At 44.1% G+C, this 25,564-nt stretch overlaps 1 protein-coding gene across 10 annotated transcripts in view; it reads left to right on the top strand.

Annotated features, from left to right (window-relative positions):
• Window positions 1–25,564, top strand: part of MAP2K4 (mitogen-activated protein kinase kinase 4) — a 599,606-nt gene that overhangs the window by 335,092 nt on the left and 238,950 nt on the right. For all 10 annotated transcript variants that reach the window (XM_069200385.1, XM_069200381.1, XM_069200386.1 and 7 more), the window contains one exon: window positions 15,890–15,941. In XM_069200385.1, the coding sequence (XP_069056486.1) occupies window positions 15,890–15,941 (52 nt within the window). The remainder of the gene's footprint in view (window positions 1–15,889; window positions 15,942–25,564) is intronic.

Here is a 25,564-nt window from a genome sequence, read left to right as displayed (position 1 = left end):
TCCATAAACAAGTGAAAGAAGTTGACAGGCAAAAAGTTTTCCGTATTGTCTCTAGACCCTGGGAACCAGTAAATGCAGATAACTATGGCTGCTCCATGTTTGGGGCAATCCAGGTGTCCGGTCTTCTAATGGGAAACCCTTCAACCCCCGGCTGCTGAACTCTTAGCACATCAAGTTCTTCCTCTAAAACAGGCCCTTCATCTGCACTGAGAGTGGCTTCCTCATCAGAAGAATCCTCTCAAACAGAAAACCTACTGACAGAATCTCTCACTTCATCCTCTGCCTCAGATGCAGAGTCAGTCTCATAATCATGGTCAGAAGACGACTCAAAACCCATGCCAACAACCTGCTGAGCGGTCACTCTGCGGCTAGCCATGATCCTTTCTAACAACAAATGGATTGCAAACAACAACTAGAACTAAAATAACTAATAAACAAAGAGTAGCTTTATCACAAAGAGTTATGTACTAAAAAAGCTATACCACTCACTTGCCTGAAAAAGCTACCCACCAGCAACTATTCTGCACAGACACAGCAATCACCAATGATATCCCACTAAAAAAAAAAAAAAAAAAAAGGCAAATTAGACATATGACCACACAAATATCATTGTGCTCAAATCTGTCAGGGAGACCAGATCCTCAGGGTCTGCGCACGTTCCCAACATGTCCAACACTAGATAGCTCCAAGAGTCTGATGGATAAATCACAGAGACTGAGAGAGTCCAAGCGGGAGAAGAGGGGATTAGGATCGGAACAGCTGGGAAGGAGACCTGTAGGAAATAAAAGGTTAAAACACACAATATCAAGATGATATCACATTGACATTTATTGATTGACATTTATGATTCTAAGCATTGTCATACTGTTACCATGGAAAACTTAAAAAAGGACTATATTACTAGGCCTCGACCTCTGGTTACCTGGGAAGGAATGACTAATAGAACTTCTCATTGAAACTTTTCATGAAATGTTACACATTGACTAGGAATATAAAACCTTCTAGAATTATGTTTCCAAAATCAAACATGGTCTTTTTGCATGAGGACAAAAAAAATATTCTGAAAGTTTCCTGGAACACAATAGGAATTGTATTAAGGACTTATTATGCAGATATAATGCAACTTCTAGAATTTTTAACACTTCGTTTTAAGTGCTGAAAAATGAATCGCGCACACTGCTGATTTCAACAAGTGTATATGCAAATGCCATGAAAAGATCGCTCACGCTGCAAGCGATCTGAAACATCAAGTTTTAATTGCAAGGAATGTATCGCGCGTCTTGCCGATTCGAATGCCACCATGTTGTGAGAAGATAGCCTCTTTCTAGCCTTGTTACCCCCACTTTTGGCCTGTTTGTGAGTGTATGTCAGGGTGTTTGTCACTGTTTTCACTGTCTCACTGGGATCCTGATAGCCAGGCCTCAGTGCTCATAGTGAAAACACTATGTTTTCAGTATGTTTGTTATGTGTCACTGGGATCCTGCTGGTCAGGACCCCAGTGCTCATAGGTTTGTGGCCTATATGTATGTGTCACTGGGACCCTGTCACACAGGGCCCCAGTGCTCATAGGTGTGCATGTATATGTTCCCTGTGTGGTGCCTAACTGTCTCACTGAGGCTCTGCTAACCAGAACCTCAGTGGTTATGCTCTCTCATTACTTTCAAATTGTCACTAACAGGCTAGTGACCAATTTTACCAATTTACATTGGCTTACTGGAACACCCTTATAATTCCCTAGTATATGGTACTGAGGTACCCAGGGTATTGGGGTTCTAGGAGATCCCTATGGGCTGCAGCACTTCTTTTGCCACCCATAGGGAGCTCTGACAATTCTTACACAGGCCTGCCACTGCAGCCTGAGTGAAATAACGTCCACGTTATTTCACAGCCATTTTACACTGCATTTAAGTAACTTATAAGTCACCTATATGTCTAACCTTTACCTGGTAAAGGTTAGGTGCAAAGTTACTTAGTTTGAGGGCACCCTGGCACTAGCCAAGGTGCCCCCACATTGTTCAGAGCCAATTCCCTGAACTTTGTGAGTGCCGGGGACACCATTACACACGTGCACTACATATAGGTCACTACCTATAATGTAGCTTCACAATGGTAAGTCCGAATATGGCCATGTAACATGTCTATGATCATGGAATTGCCCCCTCTATGCCATCCTGGCATAGTTGGCACAATCCCATGATCCCAGTGGTCTGTAGCACAGACCCTGGTACTGCCAAACTGCCCTTCCTGGGGTTTCACTGCAGCTGCTGCTGCTGCCAACCCCTCAGACAGGCAGCTGCCCTCCTGGGGTCCAGCCAGGCCTGGCCCAGGATGGCAGAACAAAGAACTTCCTCTGAGAGAGTGTGTGACACCCTCTCCCTTTGGAAAATGGTGTGAAGGCAGGGGAGGAGTAGCCTCCCCCAGCCTCTGGAAATGCTTTGTTGGGCAAAGAGGTGCCCAATTCTGCATAAGCCAGTCTACACCGGTTCAGGGGACCCCTTAGCCCTGCTCTGGCGCGAAACTGGACAAAGGAAAGGGGAGTGACCACTCCCCTGACCTGCACCTCCCCTGGGAGGTGTCCAGAGCTCCTCCAGTGTGCTCCAGACCTCTGCCATCTTGGAAACAGAGGTGCTGCTGGCACACTGGACTGCTCTGAGTGGCCAGTGCCACCAGGTGACGTCAGAGACTCCTTGTGATAGGCTCCTTCAGGTGTTGCTAGCCTATCCTCTCTCCTAGGTAGCCAAACCCTCTTTTCTGGCTATTTAGGGTCTCTGTCTCTGGGGAAACTTCAGATAACGAATGCAAGAGCTCATCCGAGTTCCTCTGCATCTCCCTCTTCACCTTCTGATAAGGAATCGACTGCTGACCGCGCTGGAAGCCTGCAAACCTGCAACATAGTAGCAAAGACGACTACTGCAACTCTGTAACGCTGATCCTGCCGCCTTCTCGACTGTTTTCCTGCTTGTGCATGCTGTGGGGGTAGCCTGCCTCCTCTCTGCACCAGAAGCTCCGAAGAAATCTCCCGTGGGTCGACGGAATCTTCCCCCTGCAACCGCAGGCACCAAAAAGCTGCATTACCGGTCCCTTGGGTCTCCTCTCAGCACGACGAGCGAGGTCCCTCGAATCCAGCGACTCTGTCCAAGTGACCCCCACAGTCCAGTGACTCTTCAGTCCAAGTTTGGTGGAGGTAAGTCCTTGCCTCACCTCGCTGGGCTGCATTGCTGGGAACCGCGACTTTGCAGCTACTCCGGCCCCTGTGCACTTCCGGCAGAAATCCTTTGTGCACAGCCAAGCCTGGGTCCACGGCACTCTAACCTGCATTTCACGACTTTCTAAGTTGGTCTCCGGTGACTCCTTTGTGCAACTTCGGCGAGCACCGTTTCACGCATCCTCGTAGTGCCTGTTTCTGGCACTTCTCCGGGTGCTACCGGCTTCAGGGAGGGCTCCTTGTCTTGCTCGACGTCCCCTCTCTCTGCTGGTCCAATTTGCGACCTCCTGGTCCCTCCCTCCCTCCGTCCAAAAACGCCAAACGCACGATTTGCGGCTAGCAAGGCTTGTTGGCGTCCTTTCGGCGGGAAAATACTTCTGCACGACTCTCCAAGGCGAGAGGGATCCGTCCACCAAAGGGGAAGTCTCTAGCCCTTTTCGTTCCTGCAGAAACCTCAGCTTCTTCTGTCCAGTAGAAGCTTCTTTGCACCCGCAGCTGGCATTTCCTGGGCATCTGCCCATCTCCGACTTGCTTGTGACTTTTGGACTTGGTCCCCTTGTTCCACAGGTACCCTAGATTGGAAATCCACAGTTGTTGCATTGCTGGTTTGTGTCTTTCCTGCATTATTCCTCTAACACAACTATTTTGTCCTTAGGGGAACTTTAGTGCACTTTGCACTCACTTTTCAGGGTCTTGGGGAGGGTTATTTTTCTAACTCTCACTATTTTCTAATAGTCCCAGCGACCCTCTACAAGGTCACATAGGTTTGGGGTCCATTTGTGGCTCGCATTCCACTTTTGGAGTATATGGTTTGTGTTGCCCCTATCCCTATGTTTCCCCATTGCATCCTATTGTAACTATACATTGTTTGCACTGTTTTCTAAGACTATACTGCATATTTTTGCTATTGTGTATATATATCTTGTGTATATTTCCTATCCTCTCACTGAGGGTACACTCTAAGATACTTTGGCATATTGTCATAAAAATAAAGTACCTTTATTTTTAGTATAACTGTGTATTGTGTTTTCTTATGATATTGTGCATATGACACTAAGTGGTACTGTAGTAGCTTCACACGTCTCCTAGTTCAGCCTAAGCTGCTCTGCTAAGCTACCATTATCTATCAGCCTAAGCTGCTAGACACCCTATACACTAATAAGGGATAACTGGGCCTGGTGCAAGGTGCAAGTACCCCTTGGTACTCACTACAAGCCAGTCCAGCCTCCTACACATGTAAATGCCAAGAAATGGTTGCGCACAATAATTATCAAGAGTTAAATGCAAGGAAATGAATTGCGCGTCTTGCCGATTCGAATGCCACCATGTAAATGCCAAGAAATGGTAGCGCTCAATGAGAATCAAGAGTTAAATGCAAGGAAATGAATCGCGCGTCTTCCGATTCGAATGCCACCATGTAAATGCCAAGAAATGGTAGCGCACAATGAGTATCAAGAGTTAAACACACGGGATGAATTGCGCGTCTTGCCGATTCGAATGCCGCCATGTAAATGCCAAGAAATGGTAGCGCAAAATGAGTATCAAGAGTTAAACACAAGGAATGAATCGCGTGTCTTGCCGATTCGAATGCCAATATGCAAATGTCTAGAAATGGTCGCGCACACTGTTGCCGACCCGAATCTCAAAAGTCAAATGGCAAGAATGAATTGCGCGTCTTGCTGATTCAAATATCAACATGTAAATGCCAGAAACCAAGAGCACATTCACACACACAAGGAAAAATCTTCCTATATGAAAACTAGGCCCAAGAACTCAAATGCCTTCGAAAACGGGATCGGGGGCCCAGCCCGCCCTCCGTCTTACCGCCCTGAACAAGGATCACCAATACAAAAAAGGGCAAGGCCTGGAAGATCAAGGTAGGCCTCTGGAACAGGAGCTCATGAAATTGCTGCTGCTCTGCACCGGGACCTCTGAATAGTGAGCACGTGGAGCTGGGCTGGCTACCTTATATAGAGTCTGGCCCAGCTCACAAACCACACCCAGTCATGCTGCAGAGAAAGCTTGGAAAGCCTGCAGCAATACATTGCAAATTAACAGTATTTACAAGCACCTTGAATATAAGTCTTCAGGATTAAACTCTGCAATGCAAAAGGTTAAACAACAGTATAGCAACATAATGCATGGATTACGTTATTTCATAAAACTTGGATTTTTGCATTCCAGTCGCCCGTAGAGGGCGCACTGCCCTGATGTTGACAAAATCCAAGGACAATTTCACACACAATCCTGCATTTAGTACACCACCTACAAACATGTCATTCATGCATGTCAGCAATGCTCCTTTGGAGTAAATTGCTTTTACTTACCTAAAACATGCAACTATGCAAACCGCAGGGCAACTACTGCCAAAACCGCAAAGATCCACAGCAAAGGAAGCAAAAGCTTTGAACTAGAACAAAAAGAAGAAACCAACTGTTATAATCACAAATACAAATACTTCGCCAGTTGACAAACACCCCGCCAGTAAGAACTTAGAAATTGTCCTGATGCCTAAGTGGCTTCTGCCCCCCTTGGTGGCAGATAGGCCTAAAAAACAAATAGGCCGATCTGCTCCCAAGTGGAGCAGAAATGGCCATCAGTAATGCGACCCCCCCACACACACACACACAAAACCCCCACACACAAGATCCCTGGTGCCTAAGTGGATTTTGCCCCAAGGGGGGGGCAGAAATGGCCAACAGCTCGGTGCCCCCAGCACACAAAAAAACAAAGGGGACCAAAAAAAAAAAAAATCTGACGTCTTGGTGGCTTCTGCCCACCCTGGGGGCAGATTGGCCTAAAAAAATAGGATGATCTGCCCCCAAGGGGGGCAGAAATGGCCACCAGTAACGTGCCCCCCCCCCCACACAAAATACACACACAAGGGATCCCTGGTGCCTAAGTGTATTCTGTCTTCCCCCCCCCCCCCCCTTTTGAGGGCATATGGGCGTAAATACTATCGGCTGATCTACCCCTAAGGGGGGCAGAAATGGCCAACAGCTCTGTCCCTTCTTTAGGGTGCGACCCTTGCCGAAGGGGATGAAAGGGGGCACCCCCAGGACAAAAAAACAGAGGGAAACAAAAAAAAGAAATCCCAGACATTTTGGTGGTTTCTGCCCTCCTTTGGAGCAGATGGGCCTAAAATAAACAGGAAATGGCAAACACTAATTTTTCCCCCTTTGGGGGGCACAAAACACACGCACACAATACCTGGGGCCTAGTGGGTTTCAACCCATAGCCGTCCCCTCCACCCCCCGTTTCCCCCTTCCCTTTCCCACATGGCTGATCTAGCACTGGGGGGGTGGGGGCTTATAAAAAAAAATATTGCCCCCAGGGCAATGACCCTTGCCTAAGGGGTCACTGCCCAAAAACGTCATGAAAACAAAATCCCTGGTTCCTAGTGGGTTTCGACCTCCCCCTGGGGGCAGATCGGCTGAAAAAACAGCCGATCTGCCCCCAGGGGGGGGCCAAAACAGGATTTATTATTGCCCCCATGGGAGCGACCCTTGCCCAAGTGCCCGCTCCCCAAAATAAAATCCAGAGGAAATCCCTGATGCCTAGTGGGAATTCCTGCTACACGATCCCGGGCCCCGTCTGTGATCGTGGAGCGGGAATCCATTGAAATCAGGCACAGGGGGAAAGGAAAGATTCTTTCCTTTCCCCCTCTGTCTGTTCCCTCCCCTCCCAAAACCCCCAAAAAGAGAAGGACTCGCCTCTAAAGGGTCCTTTATCTCAACGCGCTGGAAGCAAATGGCTTCCAGTGCGTCCTCAGCAGCTTCTGATGACGTCGGCATGCTGTGAGTGCGCAGACGTCATCAGATTGCCGGGGGGGTGGAAGGGGAAGCGGTTCCTTGTTCATCCCCGAATTGGGGTGTGGGAGGGATGCAGGACGAGCTGGTCTCTTCCCAGGCACCTTGGGGGTTAGGGAGAGTAAGGCCACCGCCAAGTCTCTAGGTCTTCAGACACTCTCCTCAACCTACAGACCTTTCCTTAGGTTTGGGGGGCTTAGCCACAGCTCCTCCTTTCGTGGGAGACAGCACTTCCAAAGTCAGCAGTCTGCCAACCCCCTCTATAAATCTCAGAGTTTGTGGGAGACCTAGGCAGAGTGGTGCTGTCCATGAGCCTTCCTCCTCCTCCACTTCATTCTCTGCTGGAAACCTTTCAGGGAAGCAACCCTAGTTCTCCCGGCTTTTAAGAGCATGTCTTACCTGTAGGGGGGAGGTTAATTTCCTCCAAGAGTGGGAGTCAGTAACAACAGACAGTTGAGTGTTAAACATTGTAGGAATGGCAGGGTGGCGGCAGTAAAGATGACCATCCTACCACGCATACTGTATCTGTTTCAGGCGCTTCCGCTGGAGCCCCCGCCGCGAACGATAGCGACCCTCCAAACGGCAGTCCTAAGATTTATATGGGAAGGGAAGGCGGCGCGTCTATCGTGACAGGTGCTGTATCGCCCTAAGCAGGAGGGCGGGCTGGCGGTCCCCTGCCTCCTACGATACTTTCAAGCAGCACAATTGCGCTTTCTCTTGGAATGGAGTCGACTGTCTTCTGAGAAGCATTGGTGTTTCATGGACCAGGCAGTGGCTGGCTCTCACATATGGAAGGAAACCTGGCTTAGGCGCCGTCACAGAGCGCAGGGGTTGTATGTATCCCCGGTCACGGAGGTTTCGATGAGGGTGTGGGATCGGGTAGCCGGCAGGGTGGGTTTGACGACCTTCCCATCCCCAATGACTCCCTTGGGTGCGAACCCTGATTTTGGTCCGGGCCTGCAGTCTGAGGCTCTGCGTCGATGGTACGAGGGGGGTTGTAAAAGGGTGGGATATTTATTCGATGAGCAGGGGTTGATCCCCTTTGATCAGCTGAGGGAGACATATGGCCTAACCGAGGCTGACAGGATGATGTACTATTAAATACGACACTGGGCCCTGCTTCCAGCCAATAGGATAATAATAGATAGGCCGTTAACACCGTTTGAAAAATGGATTCTAATGAAAAAGGGTGATAAGCGCGTGGTTTCTGAGCTCTATACTCTCTTGAGGGGGGAGGCCCGCCCGCCAAGACTAAGGGTCATTTGAGATGGGAGAGGGAACTGGAGAGGGAGCTATCGGAAGACGAGTGGGAGAGTATTTTTTATAGGGCGCACCACACAGCTTACAATGCAGCAGGTACAGAGACAGCCTATAAAGTGGCCTCCTCCTGGTATTACACCCCAGCAAGGATCCATGCTTGGGACCATGATAAATCTAGTCTTTGCTGGAGGGAGTGTGGGGGAAAGGGAGGGTCACTTGTGCATTTACTATGGCACTGTCCCAAATTACATTGATACTGGAAGAACATAATAGACACTATTGACACAGCTTTTGACACTCAGATCCCTAGATTCCCTGCGTATATCGTGCTGGGCCTCCCCAATCCTCTCACTATCCCCCTGAGATCATTGAAGGGACGGCAGATGGCCTTAGCTTTAAATGCTGCAATACAGCTTCTGCTATCCGTGTGGGGGGACTGAACAGATCCCGTCAGCAGTTTCATGGCTACACAAGCTCTGGTTTATCCTCGCTATGGAAAAGCTCACCCTGACCTCTCAGCAGCGGAGCGGGGACTTTAAAGAACTTTGGCAACCATACCTACAAATTCTATCTGGAGAGTTTTCACAATTGACATGTCCGACTTATTTGAGGGTTCTGAATTTGAATTGAGTGGATGGGGGCGAACCTTTAGGGAGATGTATACATAGGATCAGGACTATACTGTAAAGGAGCCTGGGATTGTTTGATTCTTGTATTGTCAGCCAGCTGTGGGGAAACAAAGTTATATTTTGTATTTAAGTTTTTTTTTTTTTTTTTTTTTTCTCTATCGTTGCGCATGGAGTACGCTGTCTATGAACCTAATGGTAATACTTTGATGTGTTGCATATGCGATGTTCTATAATTGAAAAGTCAAACAGATTTGATCCATAAACATTGTAGGAAATGGGTATGCCCTTCCCTTTTGGGAGTTTCTCCTTCCCTTCCCTCCCCAGCAAACTTTTGTTCAAAGAACATCTGCTGCTGATTCAGCGGGAGGTACAAAATCTGTTTTTAAAGGGCACTGTGGAATTGGTTACAGAGCGGGAAAGGGGTCAGGGATGTTATTCAAGATATTTGCTGATCCCCAGATAGGATGGTCATTTGCGCCCCATCCTGGACCTAAGGATTTTGAATTGGTTCCTCAAAAAGGAGAAATTCAAAATGTTGACCCTAGCACAAGTGCTTCTTACGCTGGACAAGTAATAGTGGATGGTTTCAATTGACTTTCAGGATGAGTATTTTCACATCCCCATTTTGCAGCTATACAGGAAGTATCTACGCTTCACCTTAGGGATACAACACCTCCAGTTTGCAGTCCTTCCTTTTGGTCTTCTGCCGTGTGAGTCTTCACAAAGGTGATTCCAGTAGTTGCAGCTTATCTTTGAAGGGGGAATACCGATATTACCTTACCTAGACGATTGATTGCTAAAAGCCAATCCTCCAAGGTTGGTGCAGCATCACTTGCAATTGACGACACATCTGTTGTTCAATCTGGGGTTTTCAATCAATGTCGCCAAATCTCATTTGGAGCCCTCTCAGCACATCCTGATCATAGGGGCAGTATTGGACACCACAGTGAATCATGTGTTTTCTCCTCCACAGAGGATTGAGGACATTCAGGCTAAAATTTTCATGTCTCAGAATGGAGAGCTTGTTCCAGTCCTAAAGGTCTTGCATCTGCTCGGTCCGTTCGCTTCCTGCATTCTGTTGGTCACTCATGCACGCTGGCACATGAGGACCCTCCAGTGGTGCCTCTACAAGCAATGGTTTCAACACAACAGAGATCTCACAGAGTCCATATTGACCTCCAGAAACACTGCGACAGATCTTCAGTGGTGGTCTGTGGACAGCAACCTGACTCAAGGTAGGCCGTTTTACCTACCACCTCAGGTGACCACAGTGATAATGGATGCTTCCACTCTAGGGTGGGAAGCTCATCTAGGGGATCTAAAGATCAAGGATCTTTGGTCTCTGGAAGAGCAGATGTTTCATATCAATCTGTTGGAGTTGCATGCGATAAATCTAGCTCTCAAGTCTCAGTCGGTACAGGTCTTGACAGAACACACTACAGCGATGTGGTACATCAACAAACAAAGGGAAGTAGGGTTGTATCTTCTCTGCAGAGAGGCTCTACAACTCTGGTCCTGGGTCGTCAACGTATGTGCGAACTTCTCAGCCATCTCTTTCAGCCGACCATATGTGGCGACTTCATCCAGATGTGGTTCTTCTTGTCTTCCAGTTATGGGAGACTCCTCAGATAGACCTTTTTCCACTCATGGAACGCACACTGCCCATTGCTCTGCAGCCTTCAGTATCAGATACAGGGAATGCTGGGGGTGGTGTTTTAGTTGAGCTGGATCAACAGGCTACTTTACTGGTTTCCCCCCATACCTTTGAATCCTCGAGTTCTGAGGAAGATTCACCAAGACCAAGCCCATGTCATATTGATAGCTCCAGATTGGCCAAAGATGGAGTGGAGAGCACAGAAAGTTGAAGGTCTATGTACCACACCATCTCCCTCTCAGGGCAGACCTCCTCTTGCTGTCACAGGGGCAGGTTCTACACCCCCCACCTCTACATGACTGGAGATTGAACGGGGCAACCTAAATTCCTTTTCTCTTTCTCCTGAAGTGGTAGATGTTATTTTATCAGCCAGACAATACTCCGCCAAAACTGTCTATGCTGGTAGATGGGCCAAGTTTGTCAAATGTTGCGAGGACAGATATGGGGACCCTTTAAAGGCCAACTTATCCAATGTTTAACAATTTACTCTTTCAGTCCCCCGTTCACCACTTTCCATGCCAACCAGGTGGTTTTGAGAAGCAGGGCAGCTTTCCTGCCAAAGGCCTTTTTATTTGAGGTAGTCCATCACCCTTTCGTCCTTTTACCCTTCTCCCCATTCCTCTAAGAAGGAGGTAAGGCTGCATCATCTGGATCCAAAGAGATTGCTGAGCTTCTACATGGACAGAACAAGAGAGTTTAGGATTGATGATCACCTCTTTGTCAGCTGCATAGGCAAGATGAAGGGCAAAGCCATCAACAAAAGAACTTTATCAAGGTGGGTCATTCTTTGCATCAAAATATGTTGTGCACTGGCAAAGGAAGATCCTCTTGCGGGCATTAGAGCTCATTCGACCAGAACGAAGTCTGCTACTTTGTCTTTGGCTAGAGGTGTACCTGTTGTAGATATTTGCAAAGCAGCAAATTGGGCTTCCCTCCACACTTTCATGAAGCATTACTGCGTGGACTCAGAAGTTAGGAGGGACGGCCATTTTGCTTGTTCAGTGCTTCTTGATTTCTTGGTATAGCCAGACAGGCAGACACCTCAGAGTGCGGGACTGCTTTGGGACTCTATTCAAGAGGTGAGGAATAGATGCATCCATCAGAAGAACAAGTTACTTAACTTCTCCTGTGGATACAAAATCTACCTGTGGATTCCTCAGTGACCCCCCCACCTCCTCGTTGCCTGTCTGAATTTACCAAGAAGAAAGCTATTTATGTATATTATATACGTATATTGCAAATTATGTATATATCATACAAAATGTACTTGGTTATATAAATATATATACATTTGAGTTTAGCTTGCACATGTGGTGCTTGTGATGTTGGTGTTCACCCATTCGCTTCAAAGGCATGGGAAAAAAGTGTGTGAAACTGACATCAGCATGCGGGCGAGGATTTCTTATGGCTCCGATGATGTCAGATGGAGGTTCGTGCCGAGCCGTTTCATTGTGACATCCTCATCGAAGTGGAGAGCTAGATAGAAAAAAAATCTGTAGAATGCTGGTGCATTGGGAGTATTCAAAAGGCGAGGAATTCACAGGTAGATATTGTATCCACCAGAAAAAGTGTTACAAAAGGTATCTTGATCTTCAGTGTTCTGCAACATCTTCAGGCTAAGCCACTGCTTTTGGGTTGACTGCTTTACAGTTACACATGCCACAAATGGAATATGTTGTTTAACCTGTAAGCACCTTTATGTGGCTTGTAGTGCTGTCGATTCACTAAACCCACCCTCCTCTCCAGAAACCTGAAGTCTGCTGCAGATGACTTTATCTTGATCATTTACTTTACCTAGTCATCTTTACTCTATCACTCTGCTCCAGCCACATCTTCTTGCTTTGTGCAGAAAAGCTAACTATGGAGCTGATGCCCATGCACATTACCTACAATAGCTGAAGTCACCACACCTCGTGACTCAAAAAGACTTATTCGAACAAAAACGAGTTGCACATGTCTGACTCTAACACTAGATGGCAGGAGTATGCAAATGTGTGAATCTGCAGCACTTTATGCCGTGAATAGATGTTTATAGGGTGAGTAATGTTTTCCTTATTTTTGATTCTGGTCACCTATGATTTTTTTTTTTTTTTTTTTGCATGACGTACTCCCTTTTCTATTTTCCTTCAGTCTTTTGCAAGGTCCATTTTTACTGTGAGTATCTTTTTATATATGATTTTTGTACTTCACACAGCATTTCTTGTTTCATTTCTATCTCGGTCTTTTCTTTACTTCAATATGGTTCTTGGGCTTGGTTATATCTAGAGTCCCGATTATGATTGTGTTATCTCCTTAGGGATCAAAACATCGATTGAAATCAAACTCATCTACATCGTTGATTAGCCAAGAACAGACCCTTGTATTTTTGTTTTTAGACATGCACTATTGTCTCCTGTATCATTGATAAGAGAGCACGTTTTTCACTCAAACCCACTGTGCCATTGTACAGTGCTTTTATAAAGAAACATTTTCTTCATTATTAGCATTGTTGCATTCAGATGTCTGTAGGCATTTGTTTTGTATTCTAGTACAAATGGATCAATACAGGGAGTGCAGAATTATTAGGCAAGTTGTATTTTTGAGGATTAACTTTATTATTGAACAACAACCATGTTCTCAATGAACCCAAAAAACTCATTAATATCAAAGCTGAATATTTTTGGAAGTAGTTTTTAGTTTGTTTTTAGTTTTAGCTATGTTAGGGGGATATCTGTGTGTGCAGGTGACTATTACTGTGCATAATTATTAGGCAACTTAACAAAAAACAAATATATACCCATTTCAATTATTTATTATTACCAGTGAAACCAATATAACATCTCAACATTCACAAATATACATTTCTGACATTCAAAAACAAAACAAAAACAAATCAGTGACCAATATAGCCACCTTTCTTTGCAAGGACACTCAAAAGCCTGCCATCCATGGATTCTGTCAGTGTTTTGATCTGTTCACCATCAACATTGCGTGCAGCAGCAACCACAGCCTCCCAGACACTGTTCAGAGAGGTGTACTGTTTTCCCTCCTTGTAAATCTCACATTTGATGATGGACCACAGGTTCTCAATGGGGTTCAGATCAGGTGAACAAGGAGGCCATGTCATTAGATTTCCTTCTTTTATACCCTTTCTTGCCAGCCACGCTGTGGAGTACTTGGACGCGTGTGATGGAGCATTGTCCTGCATGAAAATCATGTTTTTCTTGAAGGATGCAGACTTCTTCCTGTACCACTGCTTGAAGAAGGTGTCTTCCAGGAACTGGCAGTAGGACTGGGAGTTGAGCTTGACTCCATCCTCAACCCGAAAAGGCTCCACAAGCTCATCTTTGATGATACCAGCCCAAACCAGTACTCCACCTCCACCTTGCTGGCGTCTGAGTCGGACTGGAGCTCTCTGCCCTTTACCAATCCAGCCACGGGCCCATCCATCTGGCCCATCAAGACTCACTCTCATTTCATCAGTCCATAAACCTTAGAAAAATCAGTCTTGAGATATTTCTTGGCCCAGTCTTGACATTTCAGCTTGTGTGTCTTGTTCAGTGGTGGTCGTCTTTCAGCCTTTCATACCTTGGCCTTGTCTCTGAGTATTGCACACCTTGTGCTTTTGGGCACTCCAGTGATGTTGCAGCTCTGAAATATGGCCAAACTGGTGGCAAGTGGCATCGTGGCAGCTGCACGCTTGACTTTTCTCAGTTCATGGGCAGTTATTTTGCGCCTTGGTTTTTCCACACGCTTCTTGCGACCCTGTTGACTATTTTGAATGAAACGCTTGATTGTTCGATGATCACGCTTCAGAAGCTTTGCAATTTTAAGAGTGCTGCATCCCTCTGCAAGATATCTCACTATTTTTGACTTTTCTGAGCCTGTCAAGTCCTTCTTTTGACCCATTTTGCCAAAGGAAAGGAAGTTGCCTAATAATTATGCACACCTGATATAGGGTGTTGATGTCATTAGACCACACCCCTTCTCATTACAGAGATGCACATCACCTAATATGCTTAATTGGTAGTAGGCTTTCGAGCCTATACAGCTTGGAGTAAGACAACATGCATAAAGAGGATGATGTGGTCAAAATGCTCATTTGCCTAATAATTCTGCACTCCCTGTAGTTAGTAGAAAGTTGGTGACGTGTTGTCGCACAGTAAGACCCTTTGACAAAGTTGACTGGTCACCTTTTAGCTGCCCAATGTTTTATTTGGGTGGTAAACTAATACTAATGAGATTGGACATCTGTGTACGCTTAACTTTATAGCACAGCACAAGATAATAAAACAGTATGTTCAGAAATTATGCTGCTTTACATAAACAATTTTACCTTTCTTCACACATAATATAGTCAACAATGTCCTATAATTTGGTCCTCCTCTGTCACATAATTTCCATGTCCCTGCCTATCAGTAATGGCAGACAATCAGAATGGCTGAAACAGCTTTCGGTTTCAGGTTGCGTCGGTGAACCTAGTTAAGAGCCACTCAGAAGTTATCTCTGTGGTTAGACCCTTCTGGTTGGCTGCTGGTGCCAAATCAGAATACAGCTGGGCAGCCCACGTATCTATGAACTGTTTTGCATTTGTGGTACAGACTACGTGAACAGGAGAGATTTTCTATAGTTTGGCAAACAAAATCTGCCTTTTTTCTAGCAAAGCAGATTTAAACTGTTGTTGTTTCATGTCTTCACCACATGCACACCTAATAAATAAAAAAGAAGCACATGCCTTCTGCTTTGTATATTACACATTCATAACCAGTGTCCTGGCCATATTGAGTTAGTCTTGAAAGAGAACCAGGATAGTTCGGGGATGGAGCCAGACCTTTGGGTGATTGCTTTTATGATGAAAGCGAGCTGTTAAAAGATTCTCAACGTCTCCAATGTGCAAGTAGTCCACTTAAAAATTCTAACTGAATTCCTAGGGTAAGCCTATGACGTGTGGGTTTAACAGTCACATATGAACTTTCTAATTTCTTAAGCTCCATGGTAGAAGTGCCGAGATTGTGCCAAACCATATTGTGGAATCAGCCACATTATGGAACCATCAGTCATCACTTTGTGTTTTAAGACTTGTGCAAAAGCCTGAGAAAACTGCATTTTACTGGATCTGTGTGTTCGACGGCATTCCCCTTTATACCTTACTTTATTTGCTGTGTTGGTAGAGATGGAGGTGCAGTCTTGTAGAAGAGGTATTGTTGTTAGATATCGATTATGGAATATGCAGGTTTTCAGATTGTGTTGTTAGATAACTTTGTATTGTGGTGTCTCCGTGTTATTAGTGCAGTACTCAGACAAAATGACAAAAGGCTGCCTTTTCACAGCTGATATTTCTGCTTCTTTTCAGACTGTGAAAGCACTAAACCACTTAAAAGAAAACTTGAAAATAATCCATAGAGGTAGGTCTGTACTGTACTACAATACTTTTTCGAGTACTGTTAAACAATCATAATGTGCTATACAATTGTCTTCCCATTCTGCAAAATTTTGCATTACTCTTGTTCTAACTTATATCAAAATTTGAGGTGTTTGGAGGTTGCCTTATTTGAATATGCGTCTTCATATTGCAGTGTTCTGGAATACTCATTGGCAGTATTAAACATTAAAATAAAAAATTAACCGTACAGTCTTTAGTATTAAATTGAAATATTTTCTCCAGTGTGTTACTGCCCTTGAATCAATACTGGTAAAATTAGATCTCCAAGTGAATGACAATATAAACATTTCATATACCATATCATTTATTATATAGTGATCTCATATACAGTGCAGTTGCTTTTTGACACTAAAAATGTTTGTTATACTGTCAGGTATTGGTGATCTTCTGTTGATTTTGGAAGGGGGAAAAGCCGAGTTGGACTAATGCAGGGACGGTTTCTCTTTCAGGGCTGAGGGGCTGCGACCCTCTGAAATTACTACACATTCATATAAAAAATATTAAATAGATCAATTTGTTTGGAGATACGATCGTATCTCTAAACAAATTGATGCATTTAAGTCTGGGCTGTTTGACCCAGGCTGCTTACCCTGCCTTGCTTTGAAGCACGAGATGGAAGCCAGGAGGTAAATCAACTTTCTACACTGTGACACATGGCTCATTGCTGACTGCTCTAAGCCCTTTATTTCCATTGTGGTCTAAGGCAGTATCCAATGTAGGCCAGTGACGCTTTTAGTATCATGATTGTGGGCGTCAGAGTCTTCATCATGTTGTCAGGGCAGCCATCTGTCATTAACAGGCATAAATCCCCATTAGTCATGCGGTAAGAGTGGATGCAAGCATATGTGATATAGTGCCTTGTAAGAATTATAATGCTAATCTTTTCTTAGTTTTATTCTACTGAGATTCCTTGTCACACTAACCTCAACCCATGTGACACCCCAGGCCCTAGCTGCAGATCACTGGCTCGTTTAGAAGTGGAGCTGCTGTATTTGTTCCTCATGAAACTATTCCAAAAGACGAGCAGGGTTCTTGCTCCCTTGCAAAATGGATCCAAATATCCTATTCAAGCGCAAGAGGAGAAATACATGTTTAGAGTAAAGGCAGTTATCTGCTGTATGGCATTTAAAACTGGCTCTATCTTCATGCCACAAACGTGAATTCTTATGCTAAGAATGAATGTTAAAATGTATGTAATATGTGTCAGCTATTTCGTTTCTCTTACTTCACGTGTTTTACTGAATGTTGCATTCCGAGAGAGAGAGAGAGGTTAGCTATTTCATCATGCTGTGTTTCTGTGCATTGTATTACTCTTGCATAGTGCATACTTGGACTCAAGGTGTTTATGAGGGGCTTTAAGAACGCTGGTGCTGAGGCTGAAGGCAAAGCAAAGTGCCTGACAGTGGGTTGGTTTCTCTGCAGATCACACAGAACAATAGTCATGTATTCTGGCTGTAAATGAAATTCAATGTAAATGTGTGTGAAGAGGTGCATAGAGGTCCAAATATTTAGAAGGCAAAAGCAAAATGAAATAAAGTGCTTAAATGTGAATGAGTGCAGTGTATGTTAGGGGTAGTAAAATGAGGGAGATGCGAGGGAGTGCATTCAGGGGCGAGGGAAAAGAGGGTGCTCAAGAGGAAAGAGAGGAGGTTGAAAATGTGCAGATGGATGAGATGTGAAGAGAAAAAGGGCATACGTACCTAACTTGAAAGCAATACTCCTTCCATAGGCCTCAATAATATTTCATTTGCAGTCTCGCAATTTCAGAATTTAAACATTTCCAATGCTAACTAATCACTGTTACTCATTTATCTTAAACAGCTACCAACCATTGACAAAGCCAGTAGTACTGACAGGTTTTCAGTGCATGCCAGTAGTTGTGTTATATTTATGGATATAATAACATCCTGGAGAGAACCAAAATACAGGCCGGGGTGGGGGGGGTACACTATGGAAATCACAGAAATGTATTTTATATGTACCCTTTTAGAGAGCCCCCTCTTTTTTTCATCCCAATTAAGGATCTGTCTGCACATACTTCTGTATGACTGATTGCAGCCAGCAGCTGTGGGTGCTTCCTAATACCTGGTTAGAACATTTTCTTCTAAAGTTGGAACTGCATGCAGTGCAAGACACTGGGCAAGTACATACCATAAAAGGTCTGAAGGTGTTGTGCTGTACAATTTGCACGTTACAGTTGTTGAACTTATTAATGCAGTACGATATGGGGCACTTTTCAATATGCTTAGTGTTTCAAGACTATACATTCCCACTGATTTATAAACATTGCTTTTTAACAGGTTAATTTGCTTTCAAATGCACCATTTGTCAATCTTTTTTCAATTTTTTTCATGGTAGGAGGACTCACCTTGGACCCCACGTTATTCCATTATCTTGCTTGCTTCGCTCGCTACATAAGTCATGCCTAACTTTTACGCCCTATTACTTTCAAACGTCACCAGCTGCCACTGGAGTAATGGACTTTGAACCTCTGGGTTACAGGTTTCACATAGATTTCTGGAGTGGGTGCTTCGCTTGTGTAACTGACTCACTTCCTGAGGCAGTGCTTTGGAAGCCTACGCCACTTGCTATGGAAACTGCTATGCTGCACCACAAGGTGTCGAAAAAGCTCATTTTGTTTAATTTAGGAGCACAAGTTGTTTTGCGGTCAAGGAGTTTCGATTGAAAATCATTCAAATTAGTCTTGAGGTTTAAAGGTTGAACAATAAAAAGAAATATATATTTGCGAGTTACAAGACAATTAAATTTGTTATGAGAGGGAACAATACAATTTAAACTGAACAAAACACACACTACACTGTTAGTAGAAAGTGTTGCAAGGTAAATAACTCAAAAAATTGAAAAAAGACAAACTCTTCTTTGACATTAAAAGACAGCCCTTTACTGTTGCAACAGGGAAATCGACCCTCTGAACACAGGAAGCAGCCAGACTCAAATTACAGTAGCACAGAGAGCCTCTTGTACACAGAATAACACAATACTTCATTACAAAACAGTATTTAATTATTGACTGGCCAGCCATAGATTGAAACAGAAAACACCTGTGACCCTGTAACCCCTTAAGTCTAAACTAATCTTATACATGTTCTTTAGTTGTGGCTTTAACAGTGCTTGACAAACTACCTATTCTTCACTCCTAAATACATGCATTTCCAGGGCAAATATAATTTTAATACCATATGTGCCTTATTGTAACCCTAAAACCGCCATGTAATCTGAGCTGAATAGTTTTCCTACACTCATTGTCTAATCAGATTTACAATCTACTTGAAAACATGAAGTATGTGTCAGTGAACCTATGTGCTTTTGGGTTATAGATTCCTGCGTGTTTGCCTAGTCTGGAATGTGTTTGTTACTTATTTCAGTGTGTCCTTGAGTGAACTCTTCACCTTATTCTGGTCAGCATTGGATTGTGACCTGCAGTGCTCTTTTAGATCATACATCGTATCCATTCATGCAAATGTCTGCTGTTCCGCTATATTTCCGCATACATGTTCTTATTTCCTGTAACATTCCCCTCTCAAGTTGGCATGATAACTACTGAATCTAAGCCTTTGTCTTCATTTGGCTCTCAGTGATGCACATCACCCTGAGAATTTACCACATGTGTTGGTGTCCTAACTGAAAACATCCTTTCCACCTTAGCACCTACGCTTCTACAACATGCTAGAATCAACTGTATGACACAGTATATTAATAATAAGGCTACAATAGATGGAATCAAAGCTCCCAAGAGTCCAGACGTCTAGGATGGCAGTAATGTCAACCACCCACTAAACCAATTGTCTGGGGCGCCTCCTTCATCTACAATTTGTTTTGTAGATTAGGCAGTGTATGTATAGCTTCTGATAAAGTTCAATTGTCTGCATCATTTGCTGTAATAAAGGCACAGCACGCTGTTCCAATCAGTTTGCAGATACCCCCTTGTATGGTTGTCATACGATTGAGAACATCACCATTATTCTCACCACATGCAGTTCTTCCTTAACCACTTTGAACCCATCCTTGGTAGTGTTTATAGTTTTAAGAAGTTCCCATAGAGTCATCCGCAAACATCGAGCTGTTGCTTTGGCCTGAACAAACAGAGGAGTACTTCAGGAAAATAACTGTGCATCATTGAACAAACGGTACTCCTGAGGAATTTCCTTCCAAGTACTCGTACCATAATACGCCACAGTTTTTTTTCCTTCAATTATTATGCAGCAAGGTCGTTGGGCGGCTCAAGGGGTGTTAATGCAAAGATGTCAGATTAATGCCAGGGATTATCAAAACAGGGCGTGCAAAGCCATAGAGGAACAGAGTCCATCCCAGTTTAGTGACAACTGGGCATACAGCAGTTATCCACACTGCCAATAATAGTCTATGAGGTTGGAGGTGCCCCTCAGCATGTCGATGTTATCAATTGTAGTCTTACAACCAGTATTTCAGCCCAGTTTAACTGTGCCATTTCCTCTGAAACATAAAGAAACAGAAGTTAGTCTCATGACAGTCTGAGGATTCACTGTGCTATCCATCAAAGTGTAACGTGAAATGTTTTCATCCCAGATAGTTGTACACTTCTGTATCACATCCTAACATCAATACCTTCCCATAGTGATATAAACCTTCAAGAAAATCTGATATCAGATTGCCATTGATCGTGGGCAAAGACTGATCTGGTGGCTCTAAAACCTGGGCTACAGACAAAATCTGGGGGGGGGGGGGGGAGGCAAAGGATTTACTAAATAGCTGTAACACTCTGTAGGTGGTGTATTACTCCCAGAAAAACCTAGATCTAGAACCACCTGAATCTAATCTGCAGTAGCATGACAACCTGACTTCTTTATGTGTTATATCTCTTTGACATCCTGTCTGTCTGTCTGTCAGAATCTACACTAAATACTTCAGCTAAGGAATTATATTTTGTGACATTAACTGATAAATGTGCTACTTTAACTTGTGTTAACTGCATTTGGACCTTAATCCTGCATAAGTAAAGTTGTAATAAACACAAAGCTATACTTAGGGTCACTTCTCTTGTTAAATATAAGCTATCTGATCATGGCATGAGGAATTAATGAGCGCACAAAACAAGACTCATTAGTATTATCCAAACTTATGTCTAGCATATGCCAATACCACATGTTTTCTAACAAGTGAATATGGGCATTGTGGTTCACATTATCATGATAAGAAATTTCCCTTGGCACATATAACATATGATGACCAAATAACTCATTGTTGTAGAAAAAAAGGATAGAATTGAGAGACAAAAGAGAAACAAAAAAACATATATTTTGTGTTATTTAAAAAATGAATTGTTCAAAAGCAGAGGTGGTGGGGGTATTTTTACAATAGCAATTTTCCTCCCCCTCTTCTTCCATTTACATTGTTCAGAAGTCTTAATGAGATGATGGGCTTAGACGAAGTGAATGTGGTGAATCCAGGGTTTTCTGCCATCCACCATGAGAGTGATAGGGGTCACCATGTACGGCCCATCGAAGCGTGGCGCCTTTCATTTTCTAGGAAATTCCTCACAAAGACTTTGTCAGGCTTGTGGAAATTAACATAATATCTACTTGTCCATGGGACAGATTGCTTCTTAAATCTTCTTGCGGTGTAAAAATATTTACTTCTCTCTTTGGTGCCATGGAGTTCAGCGACAAATTATGGCAGCAATCTCATTATGTAAGAGCTCTGATAATAGCCCCTCTGGGTATGCCAGGGCTAATACTATAATATGGCTTGCAATTTTAAGCCCTGCTATAGCAATTTACTTACTTTGCCACCTTTACCCAGATCTACATACTGGGGCTGGAGGAAACAGTTAAGCAATAGTTCCAGGGTTGGAGTGCCTTTGAGTCTCTGCAAACCTTAAGGATTTTCACCAGCTCTTCTCTAATATTTTCCCATATTGAGAAAAGTTGGAAATTTCCTTCTGACAAGGGCAGAAGTAGAGGTTTTTACCAGGGTTGGGGAAAAAAGTGGTTGGAGGGAAAGTGAACTTGTAAACGCTCAATAGATTTTTGCACAAGCATAGCTACACGTGCATACTTGCTTGTGCTAAAATGCATTTCACAGATATTTTCTAGGAGTATGATTTCCTGCTCTACTTCTGCAGTTTCTTGTGAATTCATGAAAGCCACTAATTAAAAGACATATTCAATGGTTGCACTTTTGTGACTTTAAGAATTGGGCCTCTAATTAGGTCTGGTGTTAACCAAGTCTTATTGTTTTTATTAAAATTCTGTTTCTCTGTTTATCGGCTGGCTTCATTGTGAATGATGGCATTCTGCTCTTTCACAGGGTGCATATTGGCACCCAAAGTAGTTTGTTCAGTGCCAGTACCTATTGTGTCAATGTGTGCTTTCTGGCACCAAAAATCTTGTTTTGCTGTTTGCCAGTGTTTGTTAAAATGATGAGGGCCTGGCAGCTCCCAAAATAATAAATGGTTATAAGAGCCACATTGAAACAAGACACACATTGACAAAACTAAAAGACAAAAATCCAACATACACAAGTAAAGTTATGAATTTTTAAAATAATAGAATCTTATTCCATAGAAAACAATGGAAACTTTGTTACACAAAGTACCTGGTTTGGGTCAAAAATAAAGCTGCACGGGCAAACGTGCGTTGAAAATGTCATGAAATGTCATTTTTGTGTCCCGTAAGAGAGCGATGCATCGATCTCCGGATATGGCACCTTGGGTCCACGCAGGTTCACATAGATTTTGACACCCAGCAATAATTTGTGCTGAATCTGGGCGCACAGTGATGGGAAGCTGCGTTGGGTTCGTGTCGTTTTCAGCAGCCTCAAGCGGGTGTTGCATTGTTTCTCCAGCCGCGATGCAGGTGATGTGTTGATTTCCCAGTCACAATGCAGGTGGTGTGTCAGTTTCTCGGCCGGGAGGCAGATGGTATTTCATTTTTACAGCTGCGTTGCAGGTGGTGCGTCAAAAGGTTCCCACACGGTTCCTGTGCATGGATTTCAGTCTTTGTTCCACAAGCTTCCCTTTTCAAGGCCCAGGGACTGGAGTGGGCATCACTTGGCAGGGCAGGAGTCTCAGCAGAGAATCCAGGTGCTGGTAGAGGAAGTCTTTGTTGGCACTGAGACTTCAAAACAGGAGGCAAGCTCAGTCCAAGCCCCTGGAGACCCTTCACAAACAGGAGCATACCACAAAGTCCAGTCTTTGTCCTCTTTCAGGCAGAAGCAGCAACTGCAAGCCAACCCAGGATAGCACAGGCAAAGGGGCAGTACTCCTCTTCCAGCTCTTTAGCTCTTCCCCTTGAATACAGAAGTAATCTGAAAATCTGGGGTTTTGGGTCCACTACTTATACCTCTTTTTGCCTTTGAAGTAGGCAAATCTCATAGAAAAGTCTCTGTTGTTCACAAGGTCCTGCCTTGCCCAGGCCTGGCACCAGACTCACACCAAGGGGTTGGATACTGTATTGTGTGAGTGCAGGCACAACCCTTTCACCCTGCACGCTGCCGATCTGAACTGCAAGGGTTAATTGCCAAGAATGAATCGCGCACACTGTTGCTGATTCAACCATCAAGATTCAAATGCCTCGAAATGATCGCACACTCTGCCGATCCGAACTGCAAGGGTTAAATGCCAAGAGTAAATCGCACACGCGGTAAATCACAAAGCCAAAAACTCATGTTTCTAGAAAACTGAGTCGAGGGCCTGCCCCGAACGACGCCTTACCGCCCTGCTTGAAGATCAGCAAGATAATGAGGACAGGGCCAGGAAATGTCCAAGTAGGCCTCTGGAAAAGGAGCCCTGGAAAATGCTGCTGCTCTGCACCGGGACCTCTGAATAGTGAGCAGGTGGAGCTGGGCTGGGTTCCTTAAATAGACCTAAGCGCCACCCAGCTTGGCTGCAGGAAAGGCTTGAAAATGAACAATACTTTGAAAGCAGTATTAATGACATTTCAAGATAAATACCTGCAATGCAAAAAGTTAATATGCAATATCAGCACACAATGCATGAATTATTACATTGCATAAGATTTGTCATTTTGCATTATGTTGCCCGTAGAGCACGCACTGTCCTGGTGTTGACACACGGCACCCTGCCCATTGGGCTACCCAAGGACTACCATAGGGGTGCCTTACATGTATAAAAAAGGAAAGTTTGGGCCTGGCAAGTGGGTACACTTGCCAGGTGAAACTGACACTTCAAAACTGCACACACAGGCACTGCAGCGGCATGTCTGAGCCATGATTATAGGGCTACTCGTGGGTGGCACAATCAGTACTCAAGGGCCACTAGTAGCATTTGATTTACAGGCCCTCGGCGCCGCCAGTCATGGAAAAGCCAATAATACATACAATTTACATAGGGAGAGCTTGCACATAAGCAATGGTCGTCAGTGATAAAGTGCCAATAGTACCAAAACCAGCAAAATCAGAGATCAGCACACAGTCAAAACATGGGAAGCAGGGGCAAAAAAGACAGGATGACCTCTCCAAGGACGCCAGGATTAACAGTTCCCATCTCTGTAAACTGGTAGCCAAAAGGTTTGTGCTACAAGGGGTTGGTACTACTTGTCTCAAGGTAAAAAAAAAAAACTAAAAAAAAACAAATGTGTTGTCCTTGACCCCGAACTATACGTCCTGGGTGCCGTGGTATAGGAATTACACATGCCTGATTATCCCCTAGATGCACAACTGGGAGTTCGACCTTCGCACTGGCATGCTTTTCCTTTTCCTTAGTTACCTGTTTAGAAATGAACTTTGCAACATTCATTAATTCAGAAAAATACACATGCATTTCATAGTTTTGGATTTCTGCAGAGCTTTCCTCCTGTACGCTACTGCTGGTGGCAGGAACTTGAATGTTCATAACTCTCCCCGTCACTATCTGCTGGGGCATTAAGTGATGATCAGAACTAGGCGTATTCCTAAGGAAAAAGATTGCCAGTGGTAGGCAGTGTAGCCATTTCTTATGCAATGTAACACATAGCTTAACGATCCTGCTCTTCCAAAACCTGCTTAGACGTTCAACAATTCCATTACTTTGAGGATGATACATAGAGGATAACTTAAGCTTTATCCCTAACTGTGGAAATATTTCATTAATAAAATGGGTGGCATTGCCAGATCTTATTCCCTTTGGAATTACCCATTGTGGATTTCCTTCATAAATTAAAAAGGTAGCTGCTTATTTAGCGACACAATGAATGCATGGCCCTGCTTCAGTCCATCGGGGAAATGGGCAGACCACAACTATAAGATACCTATAGTTGCTGCGCCTCTCAGTAGTGTTCACAAAGTCCAGATGAAGAGCCTTAAAGGGATCTCGTGTTTGTGTGATGGGGGAATTGATTACTTTCAGTGTGGAATTACAAGAAAACTGCTGGGAGACGATGCAGTTATGAAGATACCTAGTAAGTATGTGGTGTAGGAACAAACCAGTCTTGTTGTATTTGCATGGGCAAGTGATCTCTTCAAGTATGAGCTGGTGAATACAACTGATCAAGAGCTATAATAAGTAAGGCCTGTGGCATCACTGGTTTACCTGTAGATAGATGTCTATATATTAGGTCATTCCCTGACTGGGTTCATCTTCTATTCCCT

This window comes from Pleurodeles waltl, chromosome 7, assembly GCF_031143425.1.
Source record: "Pleurodeles waltl isolate 20211129_DDA chromosome 7, aPleWal1.hap1.20221129, whole genome shotgun sequence".
In the NCBI taxonomy this organism is placed as follows: Eukaryota; Metazoa; Chordata; class Amphibia; order Caudata; family Salamandridae; genus Pleurodeles; species Pleurodeles waltl.
Note: the sequence above shows the minus strand (reverse complement) of the source record. Positions and strands in the feature narration are given on the sequence as shown.